Consider the following 20,846-nt stretch of genomic DNA (forward strand, 5'->3'; position numbering starts at 1 on the left):
ACGACAGACATTAGTAGAGTCTGGCAAGATAGGGTCAGGCAAGAGTAAAGTCCCTTAAGTTCTCATGGGACTTTAGGCAGGAATCGAACAATATGGCGTCGTCTTGCTAGACTCTCTCTTGAGGGACTCTAGACATTAGAAGTAGTCATGTTGGTACTACATTCTTTTGAAAGCAATTTCTATGATTGTCACTCGTTAGTGAAATTTATATATTGCACTATTGCAACAAGCATTTCCATAGAATTGTTTGATTGAATTTGTGTATTGTTGTAGATTAGTATTATTCATCAATAATTCAATAAATTAAAAAGTTTTCTCTGCTATTATTATCATTGCATATAATTTATTTAGTCATCTAAACAATCCAGTCATAGTTTTTATAGTGCAATTTTAACTGTCATTTTCACATCTATTCTGAACAACCGGGAATTGTATTTAAGTTTTATCTGTCAGTTTTTGAAAAATTTTGTGTTTATCAATTTGTAATTACTACCAAACAATAATCATTCATAGGATTAATAATGAATTACAACTGTTATAAGTGTTAGAGCATTTATGTAATTCAAAGTGGTAAGCAAATGAATAAAGTAGATAGCGTCATTCTTAAATGAAAACATGATGTCATAACATTCAAAATTTATTGTTCATCATTTTAACGTATCTATGAGTTTTCTAGAAAACTAGAAATATAATTTATTTAATCCATTAAATAACCTGAAATTTATATTTTTACTCATCAACGCAGGTAAAAGAAGTGCGCTAGAGACTATAATTTTAACTACTACCAAAATTTCCACTATAAAGTAAATAATTATTATGCAATATTAATCATTCTAACCTATAACAAAGAATAATTATTTTTATTTAATTCAATTTTATTTATTGTAAATGATGAACATAACTGGATTTTAAGGTTATGTAAATATAATACCTTTCTCAAATAAACCTAAACAATAGAAAATATTTTATGGTATTGTTAACGGTAATTTGATTCAATGAATATTCATATAAATTCGCAAGTTTATCAATGGAACAAGTCGAGATGAAGGTTTATCTTAATTTAACTGTTGAAAATTATTTTCAAATAATTGTTACAAAAAAATTTGTTTATAAATTGCATGATATTGATAAAAATTACTTATAAATTATGCAAGTAGTGAAGAACAATTGAAAACAAATCATTTTTATCTCAAATTATGTATCTTTGGTTACAGGAAAAGCCATGATTATAAGGTGATAACCATAGCAGAAGTAGAAGATGGCAAATAAAACTGGCTTTGTGAGTCTCCACACATAAATAATTTCTATAATATATTATTACGTATATTGTCATTATATAAACTCCGTTCTCACTTTGATCATTGACCTATCTACTTCGTTTTTTCACTTTATTTCTACTCATTTTTGATAAGAAATTTAAAGAAGTTCATTTTAATCAAATTAGTTAAAATAGATAGATAGATAATATCACCGTCTAAGATTCTAGTACTAATTTCTTTGCAGCTTTAATTCTTTGATTTAGAGTATATGAATATTATTTGATAGTAATAGTTGAACGTTTTAGGCAGCCTCAAGCAAGATATTGAAATACTTTTGTATGGAACTTCGGTCTTTACCTCTTCCAAGTATCCTTGACCTTCTTCTTTAAGAACTTGTATTCTTTCTTCACTTTTTCTAGTTTCATTTTTCGTACTCGTCCGAGTTCATTTATTTGTATTATTCTCTAGTACAATTGACTTCACAGTATTATGTATGACTAATATATTTTATTTTATTTAACAAAAGTATCAACATTCAAGTCACATTTTCTTATCATCTATATCGCCGTTGTTCTCATTCAGTTCTTCATTTATCCATTCTTACTACTAAGATCAATATTTTATAACCCACATCGATAGAAAAATTGTTACAATTCTTCAGATTATTTATCTTTCTGATAAGATAATTAATTGCTTCATTCTAAAAAAATTTTACAACGTATAGTGGAGAATTTGAGAGAAGTTATTTGTTATTATTACACATATCAAATAATGTGGTTTTATGTAGTATCATTATCACTTTCTACAACTAGTTATTGGAATTCCCATTGAATTCTTTAGAAATTTGTTGGATTTAAAAGTGAAATAAAATTATCTCATTAAACTCATAATTATCAACATATAATTCTTAATTAATGAATTTGTACAAAAATTTAAAAATATAATTTATTTCCGGTAAAGCCGACAATGAGATTTGGTCGCCATACCAAGGTTGCAATCTCGCCTATTTATATCACAGACCTAAATTTCGATTTTTTTTATTCAACTATTTTCATTTCACTTTAGTCTGATAGCCAGAGTATCAGACAGTACTTCAAGTAAATCATTTTGTTCATTCATAAAAGTGTAATAATTCATTTTTCTTTACATAAGTGACGACAAAGGGAAGAAAAATTTCTGAGGAAAAAACTTTTCCTTTATTATCTAACTTTTTTCTTGAGCAATTATATTTTTATAATTTTATTGAATTAAATTCTGCTCAAAGTCAAAGAAAAGCCACTATCTGAACTTATTTTCAAAAGATTGGACTCATTATTATAAACAAAAAGAATTTAATCTCAGTACGTTATGATTAGGGTCTATTGATTAGGATGATAGCATGAGTAAATAGAATCTACAGGTGACCACCTGTTCGACAGACAGCGGTACTATTCGTCATGGTGCACTCGTTTCTATCATTGTATGTAATGCATTAAGTGCAAATGTGTGCCCTTGTGTACATATCGAATAGGTTTCTGTACTGTCTCACGTGGTAGTGTTGCTGGTACGCATTAACATTGTAACACGAGCTCCAGTTATTTATCGTCGTACCATTTAGTAACAAACTAAGGTCTTTTAACATATAAAATCGTTGAGTGCATTCTGGAATGTCGATTAAAAGACGTCAAAGTTGGTATAAATCCGAAAAAGTGAGTATTTTGTGATATCACATCAGTAAAAGAGCTCATTATAGCCTTGACTAATCTATAAACAAATTTGAATAAGAAAATAAAAATAAATGGATAAAACAATCCCGATTACTTTGTGTAAAATTGACGTCAGTGTTCATCCATGTCCATATTTGTCACATGAGCTCAAAAAAAACCGGTCCTTCTACATTTTATTTCAAGGACGTATGAGTATATTTTGCACAATTATTTTACTTAATCAATGTTCAAGTAGTAATAATAAGAATTGAATTATTACAATAAATACGTTATTAATATTTATTGCTCAATAACACAATAATTTACAGCTGTTCAAAAAATTTCCAATATTTAATAGTTACTTTTGTAGTGAGAAAAGTTTAATAACAAAAATTTTCCAGAAATACAACTATCATTATTTACTATTTTTCGTTGTATATTTACATGAAGTGGAAAAGAAAACTATACATTTTTACTGTACAGTAAAACAAAGTGTCAAAAATTCTAATTAGTTAACGGTCTTGTGATTAAAAGATAAACATTATACGAATATATATGATCACAACACGATAACTGTAATGTAATACAACACGATCTAATAAATCTTGTAAATAATGACATTAATCATACTATTTACAACGTTATTCCTGCAGGATTATGAAAAAAAATACCTTTAAAACAAGATTATCTAATTGTATTACTAGTATGCAACATATATCAATTCTCTCAAGCAATATGAGTTTCACTCTTCAAGACGTTGGTGTAAATTAATATCTAGCCGTGCTGTATCTTGCGATACAGATATAGTTTTACTAGAGATATCGAGAGATCATTAAAAAGAGAAAGAAAAGAAAAGTGAAAATGATAAAAAACAAAATAGCCAACGAGTAGGAAGTAAGAAGAAGCAAGAAAATAATGAAAATGATAAATGGTGAATGAATTCAAGACGAGCAATATTTAGGTATGGATATAGAAGAAGAGGGTGTGGTGTGAAAAACACTCTCGATAGTCGGTTCAAGCAAAAAAGTCATTGCAACAGAGGCGTGCCGAGTTAACCGTACGATGACGCCAATCAGTGATTACCTCATCGACCTTTATCGTTTGGAGTCTTCTCTCTAGTTGACTTTACTCTCAGTTCAACTTACATGGACCAAGGTATGCTTGTACAGCATTAGCTACTTAATCGTATGCTTTCTATTCTTCTCATAGATTTGAAATGATTAAACTAATTCTAAACAATACGTAACATACAACAGGTGGCTTGTGGCTCTTCGTTCCACATTATGATCAACAATTGGTTGCACATCGTTGACTGCTAAGAGAAAACATTGAATTTTGAGAGGATGAAAGCAAGCAAGCGTTTCAAACTTCTTGTCTTCTACAATTAAATGAAGAGAACATCATTAATTTCTTCCACGAGCCTTAATATTTTTGTAACATGAAAATTGACAGGTTCATGTACTTTTTTATGAGCTCCATAACAAGTTTATTCTTGCTTATAATTTATATCTAATGATTTCCGGATATTTATTGAATTCAATGATACAATGTGACCTCGTAATGTCGACTATCAACAGCCAACCGTTGCAAATTCCACAGCATCAGGTATTCACATGAGTTTAAGGCCGGCTGAACTCGTTCCTGATAAGCAGCGTGCCGAAGAAAACGGTGTTTGCTTCATTCTCGTGAAGACTGAAAATGAAAGAGGAGGAGGTACTGTAGAGATGAAAGAATGGAGTTTAGGAGTATTCAGGAAACTTGTGGAGATTTTATTTGCTTTATTTTATTCTGATGAGTTTCAGAAGTTCTTTATATCTGTTCTCAATCAAACTATCTTTATGCCGCGGATTGTGAAGAAAAAGGATCGGCCGATTGTCGGACATTGACTGTGGTTATCATTATCGTACGATTGTTGCACGATTTTGCAGACGTACTTATTGTAGTGTGTAGATTGAGAGTAGAGTCTTGACAGCGACTTGTTGACGAGACTCGACTCCTACACGATATTGAAAGAAAAACAGAGAGAGGAAGCGTTTTGCGCTTGCCACCAACCAAGCTTCAACGATCAACCAGTCTCTCTTGGACCTTTCGTGTATGCGGAACTGACCCCGCTTGAAGTTTTAACATTTCTTTAAAGGAGTATTTCAATTCCAATTAATTCACTGATTGAAATTTTTCTCCAATAAAATATAATTTTTAAAAAAATATTTCATTAATATTACTGTGATAAAAATTCAAAAATCAAGCAAATTAATTGCTTTTTTAATTAATTAAACATGAAGAGTATTTATTCTGTACGAATTTGAAATTTAAATAAATGGAATGTCACGAGTATAATTGTGTTAGTTTTACAAGAGTGTTGCATGGAGATTAATAAGTGATTTTGGATAATTAATTATCGTTTAATACGATTATTATTGATACGGAAATGTATCCGCGTTGCGTGCAAACAACCATGCAGTCATTGTTAAAAATAACCGAACCATCATCGTAATAATGATGAATAATGATCATATTTTTAATAAAATTTAGGCTGAAAATTGTGACAATTAGATAAAAATAATAATTTTAGTGATAAGACATGGTCAGAAGACATCATTAGAAATTACAAAAATATTTTCATTTATTTCATATAAACCATGAATTTTAATGATATAAATAATTTTATGAAGAATTGTGTTTCTTTAATGATAAAGCAGTATGACAGTTCAATAATAATAACCAAAGTGATAACATACTTTAGAAATAATATTGGTTTCATAAAAAACAGTTAAAATAATAAAAAATATGCATTATTCTGCAAAATTTTTATAAAAATTAATGACAATTAATCGAGTGCAAAAATAGGATAAAAAGTTTTTTTTCAAAATTTTCAATGTTTTATAAGACTTTCATATTAATAAGTGTACAGTGTATTATTAACATATTATCATCATGATTACAGAATGGGTGAGATTTTAATAATTGAATTAAAAAAATCATTTTTATTACATATATTACAACATTAAGTAACTTTTAACATATGAGAATAAATTTGGCAAGAAGATAAATGCAGCCGTGACGTATTATTTATTTAGAAAATTATTTTTAATTCATTGACGACAATATATAAAATAAAACGATTGTAGCACAAGGCCATCTGATTCACAAGGAATTTTTTTCAATGTTGTGAGCAAAAAGAACACATTCGCATTCAGAACATCTAATTAATCTCTAAGTATTTTATTAAAGAATTAATTTGTGGCGCCAGCGTTACTTTCAATGTATCTTTTACAATAATTGTTTGTTTATTGCTCAATCAAAATTATCATGCGTATGATCGACGGCGTACCGATATTAAAAGATAAATAGACCAGTGTATTGTATCACGATTTTACCTATTGTCTTCCCAATAAGTCAAGTGTCGGTTTAAATCTCTCGCTGAATTACTAATGACTATTTCACTATAATTTATTATATGATACCTTACATCAATACCCCAAAGTCATTTTTAACCATATTTTTTCTTATTTAAAATTCTTTTGCAGTCATGATACTTCATGTGGTCTTTAAAACAAACATCATCCTTCAAATGACATTTATTGTTTAATATTTATCAACTTAGTTGGAAGTATATTGCATATTAACTCTTTGTGTTTATAAATTACTTTTAATGGATTTTTTTATTATTTCTGAATGTTTAGAATTTTTTAATGCAGTTAATCATTGGCTATAATTTGAAGTGTATATATTATGATAAATTAACTTGTTTTTGATATTAATTAATGTTTATAAAATATTGATTTTTACTTTATTTCCGGATATTTACAATACCTTTCAAGTGATGTGTAATAATTTTTAACGATATAAAGAGAGGAGGGTGCATATATGAAAGTTTAAACTGTATTGTATTCTGAACATTCAAAGAATTTCCATTGCTCAATGACTGACTTGTGAGTGTCCTGAGTGATCTTTACTGAGTGTAAAAATTTCACGACAGTAAGTTACACAATTGGTTGTCAACGGATTCATAAACAATTGTATGAATGAGATTATAGAAAAAAATTTCTTTCTTTTGAGCTCTTTTCACTTTGCTTCCCTTTTTAAAAATAAATGGATAAAAATCTAAACACTTTTAGATGTGAATCATCTGTAAGTTAAAAAAGTTATTAAATAAATAAATAACGTGTCTTTTATATTTTCAGTTAGACACATGGTTCGGCCGGCCAAAAAAGTCTGGTCGTGGGGGCGGTGTAAGAACTGGATCTGGCTTCAACACCATTCCCCGACCTCACTCTGGCGATGATTTTGATGAAATTGAACAACAGAGGTCGATTATCGAAAGAATGGATGAGGAGACGGTGAACGATAGATTTGAAAAGATGCTGGTAAGTTTTTAATGTAAAAGAACTCTTATTACGAGTAAAATAGCTAATTGTTATAAACGTAAATTAACTAATAATACTTTTAAATTTAGGCAAATATGAATCTAACGGAAGAGAAAAAAGAACCCTTGAGACAGCAGCCAGAAACAAAGAAAAAAGAGATGCTGGTACTCCATTATAAGGGTAGCATCCAAGAAAATCGATCCAAGTTCGATAAACCTGCTGATTACATTCAATATCTTGCTCAGCCTGATCTCAGCGTTAATAAAATTTATAGCTGTGTTGAATCATTGAGAATCGCTCTTACAAATAACCCCCTGAGTTGGGTCCAGGAGTTTGGAACCGTAGGACTTAAACAAGTTCTCGCAACTCTCAATGAATGCTATCGAAAGTAAGTTTTTTTTTTTGAAAAAAAAAACATAAATGTAATTTATTGTTCTCGGTATAATAACTTATATTTAAGATGATGAAAAAAAGCTCATGATATTTATTCTAATAGTAATGTTTTTTATATTCAATTTACTTGGCAGTGCATCTATACATTTTGATAGGTAAATAATGAATAAATATAAAAACATAGTTGAGCTTAAAATAACGTAAAATAGCCTTTTGTCAACCAGTTTTCAGCATTAATTATTGCTTTAATCTAATTAGTATATCAATTATTCTTATTATACTAAAAGAAAAAAATTATAATTTAATAATGCTATATATAGAAAATTTGCTATTTCACTTTTTTTTATTAAAAATTTTATTTACATTCGAATACAATATGTAAAATTTGCTTTCAAAAAAAAAAAAAATACCTTATTGATAGTAATTTTTTTCTTCTTGTGTTATTATGCTATTGAATTTGCACGGCTATTTTTTTTAGACTTAAATTACAAAATTCAGTAGATACTTCATGTTATATATATATACATATATATATCGATATTTTTTTATTTAGTGACAATCGATACGAACGAATACAGTATGAATGTATTCGTTGTCTGAAGGCAATAATGAACAATACGGTCGGAATAAAAGAGATGCTGGCACATCACGAAGCACTGACGATTGTCGCACGCTCATTGGAACCTAGTAAGCCGTCAGTCATGTATGAGGCAGTGAAACTTCTCGGTGCTGTTTGTCTCATTTCAAGCGACAGTCACAAGAAAGTACTTGATGCAATAACCATGAATGGAGAATTTAAGGGACGCGAGAGATTTCAACCAATTGTTCAAGGATTGATGAATAAGCAAAATGAGAATTTAAGAGTCGTTTGTTTACAATTAATCAATTCAATTATATCATCTGCTGAAGATTTAGATTTCCGATTACACTTGCGAAATGAAGTCATGAGAGTAGGGTTATCAAATATTTTGGAAACTTTAGAAAATGATGAATCTGAAGATTTAGCGAGGCATTTGAAAATTTTTAATGATTATAAAGAAGAAGATTATGAAGAATTTGTTCAACGTTTTGATAATGTAAGACTTGAATTAGATGACGTAAATGACTGCTTTGAAGTAGTGAAAAACATGGTGATGGACACCATGGCTGAACCATATTTTTTATCAATACTCCAGCACCTTCTTTTCATTCGAGATGATGCACTAGTCAGGCCTGCATATTATAAGCTCATTGAAGAGTGTGTTTCCCAAATAGTTTTACACAGATCGGGTTGTGATCCAGATTTTAGCGCTACTAAACGATTTCAGATTGATGTACAGCCACTCATAGATACTTTAGTAGAAAAATCACGAGCAGAAGAAGAAAGACGATTAGTAGAGATGTCTCAAAAGTTAGAAGAAGCAATTTCTAGTAAACAAGAAGCCGAAGCAAAGCTTCAACATGCAGAAAATAAAATTAGAGAGTTAGAAGCAGGAGGAGCAAAGCTTGGAATTTCATCGAAATTATCTGGAGTATCACCACCTCCTCCACCGCCAATTCCAGGCATGGCTGGACCTCCTCCGCCTCCAATGCCAGGTACAAGAGGTCCACCACCACCACCGATGCCTGGAATGGGTGGCCCACCACCACCTCCAATGCCAGGCATCAGTGGACCACCTCCGCCACCAATGCCAGGCATGGGACCTCCACCACCACCTATGCCAGGTATGGGACCACCACCTCCACCAATAGGAGGAATTAAATTATCTATGGCAAATAATTTAGATACTCTTCCTTATGGATTAAAACCTAAGAAGAAGTGGGAAGTTGATGGACCTTTAAAAAGAGCCAATTGGAAAGCAATTCTTCCTCATAAATTGAATGAAAAGTCTTTTTGGGTCAAAGTTCAAGAAGATAAGCTTGCTAGTCCTGAAATTTTAAATGGATTAGCACAAAAATTCTCGTCTAAGCCACCTACTAAAAAAATTGACGATGTTGTTGATAAATCTTCGTCAACCAAAAAAGTAAAAGATCTCAAAGTATTGGATTCTAAAGTTGCACAAAATATTTTAATATTATTAAATGGAACTTTAAAACATATGACTCATGAAGAAGTCAAGAGTTGTTTACTGAGATGTGAGGGTCCTGTTATTGACGATAATGTTTTACAAGGATTAATTCAATATCTACCTCCACCCGATCAATTAAATAAATTACAGCAATATAAGGACTGCTTTGATGATTTAACTGAAGCCGAACAGTTTTGTGTTACGATATCGACTATTAAGAGACTGTTACCTAGACTTAGATCATTGAGTTTTATGTTAAAATATGAAGAACTTGTTCAAGATGTCAAACCGGATATTGTAGCTGGCACTGCTGCTTGTGAAGAAGTAAAAAATAGTAAAAAATTCGCCAGAATTTTAGAGCTTATTCTTCTATTAGGAAATTATATGAATTCAGGATCACGAAATGGACAAGCTTTTGGCTTTGAAATTAGTTTTCTTGCTAAGGTAAGCTATTTGTTATTATTTTTTAAAAAATAAATAAATTATCATCTACTTTTACTATTATTTGTTTCTCAATAAATTTGTCTATTTTATTTGAAAATAAAAATATTATCTTGTCAATGTTTTGGTAGTTAACAAGTACAAAAGACGTGGAAAACAAGGAAACACTCATGCATTACTTAGTAGACACGATTGAGAGAAAGTTCCCCGAGTGCCTTAACTTTATAGAAGAATTATCCCACGTAGATCGAGCAAGTCGAGTGTCATTAGAAAATATTCAACGAACTCTACGTCAAATGGATGCTAACATAAGAAACTTAGAACAAGATTTATCCAATTCAAAAATTCCACAAAGTGATCACGATAAATTCAATGAAATAATGACTCCGTTTGCTAAAAGGGCTCGAGAATCTTACGAAGTAATGCATAATATGTTTAAAAATATGGACACCTTATATAGTGATATTTCTGACTTCTTCGCCTTTGACAAGCAAAAATATACAATAGAAGAATTTTTCGGAGACATTAAAAAATTTAAAGATGATTTTCAGGTAAGTTAGAAAAAAAATCAATTAATGAAACATACAACTTCACGACCAATAACGTTTTTTGATTTTTTAGCAAGCACAAAAAGAGATTCTCAAGATGCGAGAAGGTGAAGAGAAGCAAAGAAGAGCACGTGAAGCTCGAGAGAAAGCAGAGGCTGAACGAGCGGCTCGTGCAGCTCGAAAACGTGCGCTCGTTGACATGAATGCCCACGAAACGCAGGAAGGAGTAATGGATAGTTTGATGGAAGCATTACAAACTGGATCTGCCTTTAGTCGACCTGATCAACGACGAAAACGCCAAAATCGAGTCGCCGGTGGTAAGTTTAAACTTGTGAGGAGTAAAAGCAAGGCAACTAAAGTCATTTGGTGGAATCCTACTGAATTTCCTAAGCTTTTTGATGGATCATTAGCACGACCTAATCCTCAGCAACTATATTCTTTCTCTACAACTTATCTTCATAACAATGATCAATTAATATCACCAGCTTTTGCGTCAAAATCTCTACCTTACTGCTTTTCTACACCTGAAGACAATCATGAAGAATTAAAAAACCAATTATTAAATATTGCTTGCCAAGCACCAAAACGCGTTAATATTGTTGAACGAGTTGACGCATTTAAAAAAACTCAAACTCGATTAAAAAATATTGACGTTTATTCAAATTCTTCTTCTCCTTTTCTTCATTCAACTTTTAAAAGAGATATTAACAAAATAATTACTCAAAAATTTTCAGAACACTATTAATAATGAAATTTATTATTTAGATAAATCGACGGTTACTGTTCAATTGATTGATAACAACACGTTACTTACAAATTATACCGGTACAATACCTAAAAAAAGACGTATTGATAACTCAACCAAAACAACAATGTAACAAATTTTTGATAAATGCGATGCTGTTGTTAGTTCATTAACTATAAAAACTCGTGAAGAAAATCAACCGAAAAATTCGCCAAAAAAATATTTCTAAAATTTCTGATCAAAATCAATACAAAGTCTTATTTAAAAGTGATGATTTTTTATTTTTAATACGCAATGAAAATCATAAAATAAATAACGGTCATTTAAATTTTCAATTACCAAATGAACTTTTAAGTTCCTATCAAGTAAATAATAATCATGAATTTTTAATAAATGATAAATCATCAGAGATTAACAAAGAACGTGTCAATTTAGCACTTAAATACTCAGAACGTATATAATTTTTATCTCCCAACAAAGAATCAAACTTTAAACGTTTGGTTAATGTTTCAAGCGAAAAGAGACGATAGAAATTCTGGCACAAGTCAAAGACTCAGGGTTCACCGTCTGTATCACTTGTAAAATATAATAAATTATAAGGTGATGACAATGATCTTGCAATCTTGTATCACAAGTAAAGAGTTCTTTGAAATAATAAAAAAAATTATTACTATTGTGATTCAGATGAGTTTAAGTGACATTAATTCAAACTACTTCGAAGAGATTTTTTTTCAATTTTCTTACAATGCTTTTATAATTTTTGCATGATAATTGTTGTATTAGAAAAAAATCAAAGACTTCATTATTTTTATGCATTTTGTGCTAATAAATTTTACTCTATTATTTATAAATCGATTTTTTTAATTCTAGACACTCCTAATTTTTGTTGCTATTCTAATTAATCTAATTGTAATCATGATTAATTATTAAAATGAAATGATATTAAAATCAATTTTTATCATAATCTATCTATTACAGCAGAAAGACGTGCTCAACTTAATCGAAGTCGATCGAGAACAGGACTTGTAGGAACTGGATTAATTGGACGAGAATTATCTACGTAAGTAATGATTACTTAAATGCTCTATTAAGTAATTACTTTATTGGAAAACTTTTAATTTCTCTATTTAAACTACCAGCTCTAGCTCCAATCTTTCTGTAATTCAATTTTGTAACGAAAACATTAATTTTAATTTTTTGATTAATTTTAACAGGACTTCGTTTGTTTTGTAGGGAACTTCTGGGCTCTGCGTAGCATGTAGTAAGGCTTTGTCTCCGTTCAACAATTAGCTGTGATGTTTTATACAATCAAGAAGGTTTATTATGATAATTAACAAAATAACTTAATGCCAGACAATGTCTTCCTTGTATTGATTTTAAGAGAGACACTTTTAAAAATTATCATTCAGATTTATATTATTCAATATAATTATTAAAGTGATCTTGTATCATAAAAATTGATATGATTTACCTGAATTAGGTACTTATTTCAATTTATATTAATTATGGCCTATTATATTGTACAAAATGATTTATTATATTTTTTCATCTTGCATTTACTTTATTTTGTACATTTAAACATGTAAATTGTTATTTTTATATATTGAGAATCTTTCTATACTTTAAATTGTATTAAACATTTACTTTCTGTATATTTGAATTTTTGAAGATTCTTTTTAAAGTTATGAAAAGCAACAAAACGCAATTGATAATTAGTTGATTATTTCCTAATAAACAGTAAAAAAATGTAATTAATTATCCTAGTGAGTATAATAAATGCTCATTTTAACTTTTATACAGTTACTATTCTTTTAAGAATTTTCGAATTTTTACAGAGAAGAGTAATATTGTACATATTGCAATTTGTTAATACATATTAAGATAAATAAGAAATAAAATAACATATTCATTCATAAATGTTATGATAATAACACAATTTATTTAAAATATAGAAAAATACGTTTATCTGATAAAAAATTTCAATAATTGTACTCATTTTTCAACCATTGGCGTAGTCTCATTTAATATTTTAAAAATTAAGCAATTGTTCAATCATATTTATTACAACAAAAATCCAGTAATCGTTCAATTATATTAACAATTAGTGCCAATTACAAATGAAAATAAAACATTTTTGCTACAAAAAAAAAATAAAATTGTAATTGACAATGTATTGTTTCACCAATACATCTAAAGAAATAATTTTGTAAATATTTACAAATAAAATACGACCATTTTCAATAACTATGATATTCTGTTTTATTTATAAATGATGCCTATATACCTTACAAATCTATTTTTTCATTCATTATCTTCACTAATTAGAGCATCAATGTTTTTATAAATATTTATCGTTTTACGCATGCGTAGAAATTTTGACCATCGCCACCTTCTTGTGTTCGTACCAACTACTGATTAAAACGGATCTCGGAAAATGATTAAAAAAAAATAAAGATGTTGGATAAAATTTTTGATCATTAAACTTGTTTATTTAATAGAAAAAAATAATTAACTTTCATTCTAATGAGTCAACATATCAATTTATCTTTAGATACAGTATTTTTTTGTATTTAAAATAATGGAAAGTGATTATTCAACAAAGACGAGGTTAGAAAATTTTTAAGTGTAAATATACGTACTGAAGATGAAAATAACTTTTTCACTTATTGAAACTTAATAATTATATTTAGTGTCAGTAATAATAATGTATATATGTACACAGTAAACATAAAAATAACCTGAATATTTATAAACACATACAAGATTTTATATTGATAAATTATAAATAATGAAATTACAATGGTATAAAATAACGTAAGATTCGACTCTTCATTTGATTCTTTTATTCTTATCATTGTAATGAAAAAATAATTGCAGCTTCAAATAGTGTAATGATAATAATATTTATTTATCTGATTTATTTTACAGAAGTGATTCAGTGCAACGGAAAATATGGGCACAAAGGGTATTAATAATTTTCTGAAATTATCGATATTAACTAGTAAGTAATTTTCCATAAAACTAATAAATTTATCAATCAGAATTAAAAATTTTCAATTAATTGAATACAAAATTATTAACAAGCCATTTTTACAATTAATTTGACAGCAACAAGTGATGGCCGAGAAAATAGAAAATGATACTAAGCCTGTGATAAATTTGGAGGATGATAATTTATTCGAGTTGAAATGCCTAATCAAAGCAACAGAAATTCTTCTCTCTGCTCGCTGCGAAATTGGAAAACGACAATTGTTAGCGTTCACCACTCGACATTCAGATATAGGTCTTTTTTATCAACCTGATTCTAATCATTTACCGTTTATTAAGCGGATACCATGGTTTCGTGCTCCAAACCAAGCTATTTCTGCTCTCTGTTTTGATCTAACTGGTTCATGGCTTTTAACAGCCTGTATAGATGGATCTCTATATATTATTCCAGTTTTAGCATTATTAGATGATCAACATGTAACAGATCACAAATGGTCTACGAATGATATTACTCCTTTATCTATCATTGATCATCAGTCTTCCTTTTCTCGGTAAGTTAAAGAAATAATATTTATACAAAAATATTATTAAAAATGAAACACATGTTTTCAGACCTCGTGCATTAACTTGGTGGCAAGGAGTAACTCAATGCAGTCACATAGGAATAATAGGAACAGAAGAAGGTGAGATCATTTTTATAAATTTAGAAAATGGTCAGTGGATCGATTCTACTCGTGTTAATGGCAGTATATCGAGTCTTCATATCTGCCAAGATAATAGTTTAGAAATAGTTTCTCTTTTAATAACAAGTAAAACTCAACAACAATGGAGAATAATTTTAGAACAACGTTCGAATGGTTGTATTTTTTCTTCAAACAACGAAAGAGCATGTTCGTCATTTCTTCCTTCACAATTTGATCGATTCAATGATGATACAAAATCTTTGCCACAGACACGGTCACGTCTTCAAGGTCTTAAACAACTGTCTGTAGAAAAATTAACAATTTTGAGAAAAAAGTTGGCCGAAAGTCGAACTAAAAATGCAATAAATTCTCAACCACGTCGAGACAGTAGTAGTAGCAGTGGAAATGAAGAAATATTGTCAGAATCATCTCCAAAATTATCATCTAAGGGCAAAGATTCACTTATATTGGAACCTCTTTTAGAAGACATTCTTTTATCTCCACAATATACTAGACAAGGTCAACATCTTTATACAGCCTATTGCGTTAGCACAAATCATATCACAATCCATGGCACAGATATTTCTATAGTTCCCTTCCATATGTATAAAATGCCACATGTCTGTAAAGACATTTTACTTACTCAACGATTTTTTTTTATTACTGGATCAAATAGACGATCTCTCTCAATTATTTCCTGCCCATTATCTGAAACCAAAATTAGTGATGAATCTGAATTTAATCCAGAAGCAATGATAGGGCGTTTCGAATTTGAAGATTCACACGAAATTATTATAAATATCTATCGTACAACAGAATACAAGGAGTCTGAAGAAAATTCCAAAGAAGAAATAAAGATTTTACCAACGAAAATTGAAGATATAAATATTGAATTACCTTTATTTGATACTTGTTTAATAGTAACGAATTATGGGATTTATAAAATTGTTTTAAGAAGGCCTTTATTGAATGTTTTTATAGAATTAGCTTTAAGTAATAAGAGCAATATTGAAAGAGCAGCACGTATAGGTGTTGTTTTCGGATTAAATGTTCCTCAATTATTTGAGGCAGCTGGTGATATTCATTTAACGAATAGCAAATTTCACGAAGCGGCAATGTTATATAAACTATCAAAATGTAGACTGCTGAAAGGCGTATTGAAGACGGCGGCGAATGGTCATACTGCTAAATTATTAAGATGTTTAAATTATTGTTTATCACCACCAGCAGTCATTGAACTCACAACAACTACCAGAATTCACTTATCTAATCTCACAGTCTTTGCATTCAGTGAATTGATTCTTCGCGCATCGCCCCAAGAAGCCAATACATTACATAAAGATTTCTTAATGTTTTTATCTAAAAATACTTTTTACGACGAACGGTGGGTTGTTGATGTTGTTGGGCAAACATGTCTCTGGAAAGTGCTTCATCATTTAGCCACTCAGAGAGGGCTTTATGCACAAGTGCTCGAGACTCTCATCAAAACTATTCAACCCTACAATACTCCAAGTTGCTCAATTTCCCCTCTTCACACTAAATATGGACTTTTAATCTGTATTAGTGAGCCAGGTCTCTTACAAGCAATGTTATCAACACCTTTTTTAGCTCGAAGTCATATGACATTTGTTCTCTCTAATCTTTCCGACTTTCAAACTTTTGTGCTTCAACGTCTTGTAACTCTTTATGATCCTACAAATCCAGCTTTTAGACCATTACTCGTTAGATATTGTTCACGACGTCGTACCACGTCACATAGTTCACAATCAAGTCAGTGCGATTCTCTAGATTCTTCAGATATGCTAGAAGAAAATGGCTGTCTCGTTGAAGAAATATTTGAAACATTTATAATGATTTTACTGACTTTAATTAACAAGAGATCGCCAGTGTTGAAACACAATCCTATGTTAGTTGAAAAATTACATCTTCCAGATATTGAAAGGAAGTTTACTGATGTACTACCAAATGTAGATTTTAAAAGAAGACTTTTAGCAGCTGGTTATGGTCATGTAGCTTTAATTAGAAATGGTAATGTCTATACCTGGGGTAATTCAGTACAAGGATGTCTTGGTACAGGTCCAACTATATTGAGATATGGACTTCCAACAGCTATTAATATTTTTAAAAATTTAGAAATGGAAGTTTTAAGTGTTTCCTGTGGTCGCTGTCATACTTTGGCTGTTACTAACAATGGAGTTTATGCTTGGGGTGGCAGTCAATATGGACAATTGGGACTTGGACGAGTTTTACAAAGTCCACACCCAGAATTAATTACTTCTCTAGCTCAGGAAATTATTGTTGATGCAGTAGCTGGTCAGTATCACTCAGTAGCCTTGTCAATAGATGGAAGAATTTTTACATGGGGTTGGGGTATTCATGGACAACTTGGACATGGAAATACTCAAAGAAAAAATGTTCCTACACTTGTAACAGCACTTTTAGGAGTTATTATACGTGGAATTGCTGCTGGACATGCCCATACATTAGCTTTATCAGTTGAAGGAGTTGTTTATTCATTTGGCTGCAATATTTTTGGACAATTAGGAACCGGAAATAATATTAAATCTTCAATTCCTCAAGCTATTTCTTTAATACCTGAACCCATCACTGATATAGCAACTGGATATTTTCATAATCTTGCTGTGAGCTCATCAAATAAATTGTACACTTGGGGATCCAGTCCTCAAGTCCTCCGGCTTCAAACTCTTACACAAAAAAAGAATAAATTGGCAGAATTCCAAGCTGCTGCCGAGAAACATGCTGAAAGCCTTGAAGAACTGGAATCTGAAGTAGAGAACGCTAAAGACATACTTGATTCAGATGATGTAGATTGTAATGATAAATTATCTTCAATAGAAAAGCTTGCAATTAAAACAGTAAATGAGAGAAAGCTGACTTGTCCCAATGTTCCAATAAGTGTTAGTCTTCGAGATATAAATTTAGGATTTTTAGAAGAAGCTCAAACTCATTTAAGACCAATTTGTATTGATACAAGTTTGGTACAAGGCAGAATCGTTCAAATATCAACTGGATGTCATCATTCTGCTCTTTTAACCAAGGACGGTACTGTTTATTGCTGGGGAAGAAATGTAGATGGTCAGATTGGTAATGGATCAAGAAAAGATATTACTATTCCAACTCCCTTAACTTATAATCCAGTTTCTTTGCTTGCTCAGATTCCTCCTAGAAGTGGACAATCAGCTGGAGGCGCAGAAAACTCGGAAAAAAAATTAATTATCAATTCAAGTGATGATAATTCTAATGGAAAACGAGATCAGATCAACAGAGTCATCAAGGCGGTTCGCGTTTGCTGTGGATGTGAGTTTACAGTTGCCATTCAACCCGGTGGAACCGTTTTAGCCTGGGGATCTTCAAGTATCGCTCAACTAGGTCGACCACCTACCAAAGAATCAGGAAATGTTACAGAGAAACTTGGTTTTATTAAATCATCTAAACGAGTAGTAAGACTTCCGCATGGAACACACGTGGTTCAGGACACACCTACTCAAGTTCCAAGTATCCCTACGCCAATCATCACATATCAAAGTTATGACGTTACTCCATTAGCACGCAAGATTCATCCTTTAAGCCTAATTGAAAAATCTGCAGGTGAATTAACTCTTCATTATGTATTGGAACAATATAATGGACTTTACGATGCCGGCAAAATAATGGAAAAATGTGATGAACTTGGAAATTATCAAGCAAGAGCAAAACTTGCTTTACTCGAACAAAACTTTTCAATTTCTTTGGCTTATCAACTGAAAACTCTCAATCCTGAGAACTACAAGACTGTTTTAATGTCTTCCGCGCGTGAAAGTAATGAGACGATAAAGAAATCGTGTGAGAAATTAAAAGAAAATACGGAATTATTTGATAAGCAAGTAGAAAAAAATTTAGTTGATACACTAGAAGAGAATGAATCGAAGAAAAAGATTAAAATGTCGATTAGTAAGTCCTTGGACAGTATTAATATTTTAGAACAAGAATTACATACATTTGATTGTCAAGGAGGCTCGGAAGAACTTTGTGAAGACACAAAGAGTTATGATATTTCTTTTGATCTCACTGAAGATACTTTAGATAATGATAATGATTTACCAGTTCTTTTATCGAACAAAGAGTCATTTAATAATGATTTAAATAATGAAGATAAAAATATTAACAATAACAATCGAACTATGCAAATGAATTGCCAAGAACATAACGAACAAGAAGAATCTTCAAATGAAATGAAAGCTATTATCGTTGATGCCTCTAAAATTATTAAATTTTACATCAATGAAATTGAGGAAAGTATGCAAAAAGTTTTACGACAAATTTTACAAACAATCTTCGATTTTTGGATTAAAAATCATTTTCCTATGGATGTCTTGGAGCAGTTATTAACAGAGAATATTAATAAACTTTACTATCCTCTAGGTTTGCTTATTTTTTGTCAAAACCAAGTAAATGATAAAACAGACCCAAATAAAAATGGTATAGAAAGTAAAAATTATACTATTATTGATCACTTGTCTACAAAATTTTGTCTTCAAGTCTGTAGTTTACTACTTGATCATATTGGTGAGAAAAAGCCTGCACTAGAGTATATAGAGCTATTTTCAATGCTTACTGCAAAAAATTATGGATCTTCTCTAATTAATTATGGATTCAAAGAAAACAAAAGTGCGGAACAAATGATGGAAGGAATTATTGGAGTAATATCGTCAAAAGCAAGTGATCCTCGTCCTTATATTCATATAAAAGATCCAGAAAAAGTTTCGAATTTTTTAGAAAATAATGAAGATACAGTTGTTTTTACCTGTGGTCATCATTTTCCACTTTCAGTTTATCAATCAGAAATTATACCTAATATGGAAGCTGAGCTACTTATGTCGCAACAAATGTCACTTCCATGTACTGCACAAACACTGGGAAACATGTTGAGTCAAGTGTGCAATAATAAAATAGAGATTATGTGCCCGCGATGCGTCCCACAAGCAATTCAGACAGTTGCTAAGAATCTCATGGATAGGTAGAAGTGTTTATATAAGTTTGGTTTAAAAATTAATAAGTAAAGAATTCCTTCTTTACTCTCGACGAAATTGAAATCAATTTTTTTGTGTTAAATTTTCAAAAGTGATTATAATTATAGCGTGACTTAGTCACTAAAGTATACATATATATATATAAATATATAAATATATATGTTCCAATGATAAATTAATATAAAATTTTATGTAAAATATCAAATGAAAAGAGTTTTGACTGAATATAGAATTTTTTGGTAGATGAAAGTCATTAATACTTAAATTTCAAATGATTACAAAATAGTGTGACTTATATTTAATTGCTAATTTTTTTCTCTTTTCAAAAGTAAATAATATTTAAAAATTTATGTAAAGTAACTTTCAAAGAAAAAAACGCACATTATAGTCACACAAATTTCTTAATAATATATCTCAAAATGATAGTGATTATATAAAAGATGAAGAAGATTATACATCATATAATAATTAGTTGTTTTAGACAAAAGAAAAATCGTCAAAAATAAAAATTTACCTGTGCGATATATGCAATTATTATAAATATTGAGTTAATGAAATTGTATTTTCAAAAAATTATTAACAAATAGTACATTTATTATTATGATTTTTTTTTTAATACTTCAATTGAATAATTTTTATTATGCAATCACGCTCAATAG

At 30.1% G+C, this 20,846-nt stretch overlaps 2 protein-coding genes across 9 annotated transcripts; both read left to right on the top strand.

Moving 5' to 3' along the window:
- Positions 1–215: 215 nt before the first annotated feature.
- On the top strand, positions 216–12,990 carry dia (diaphanous related formin 1). Of its 8 annotated transcripts, none has more exons than XM_035095324.1 (10): positions 216–570; positions 1,215–1,279; positions 7,129–7,311; positions 7,401–7,699; positions 7,839–7,859; positions 8,258–10,196; positions 10,325–10,744; positions 10,815–11,058; positions 12,465–12,546; positions 12,720–12,990. In XM_035095324.1, exons 2-10 carry the CDS (start codon positions 1,259–1,261, stop codon positions 12,739–12,741), a joined length of 3,231 nt encoding a protein of 1,076 aa, XP_034951215.1. In that variant the 5' UTR covers positions 216–570; positions 1,215–1,258; the 3' UTR covers positions 12,742–12,990. The 8 variants fall into 8 exon arrangements, with proteins under 8 accessions (XP_034951215.1, XP_034951217.1, XP_034951218.1 ...); XM_035095326.1 differs by lacking the exon at positions 216–570 and adding an exon at positions 634–745; XM_035095327.1 differs by lacking the exon at positions 216–570 and adding an exon at positions 760–803.
- Positions 12,991–13,897: 907 nt separating this feature from the next.
- Positions 13,898–20,506, top strand: ca (claret). The gene is made up of 4 exons (XM_035095271.1): positions 13,898–14,093; positions 14,415–14,487; positions 14,595–15,025; positions 15,087–20,506. Exons 3-4 carry the CDS (start codon positions 14,604–14,606, stop codon positions 20,176–20,178), a joined length of 5,514 nt encoding a protein of 1,837 aa, XP_034951162.1. The 5' UTR covers positions 13,898–14,093; positions 14,415–14,487; positions 14,595–14,603; the 3' UTR covers positions 20,179–20,506.
- The last annotated feature ends 340 nt before the right edge of the window (positions 20,507–20,846 follow it).

Source organism: Chelonus insularis, unplaced genomic scaffold, assembly GCF_013357705.1.
Source record: "Chelonus insularis isolate UGA/USDA-ARS -01 unplaced genomic scaffold, ASM1335770v1 contig_133_pilon, whole genome shotgun sequence".
Taxonomy (NCBI): Eukaryota; Metazoa; Arthropoda; class Insecta; order Hymenoptera; family Braconidae; genus Chelonus; species Chelonus insularis.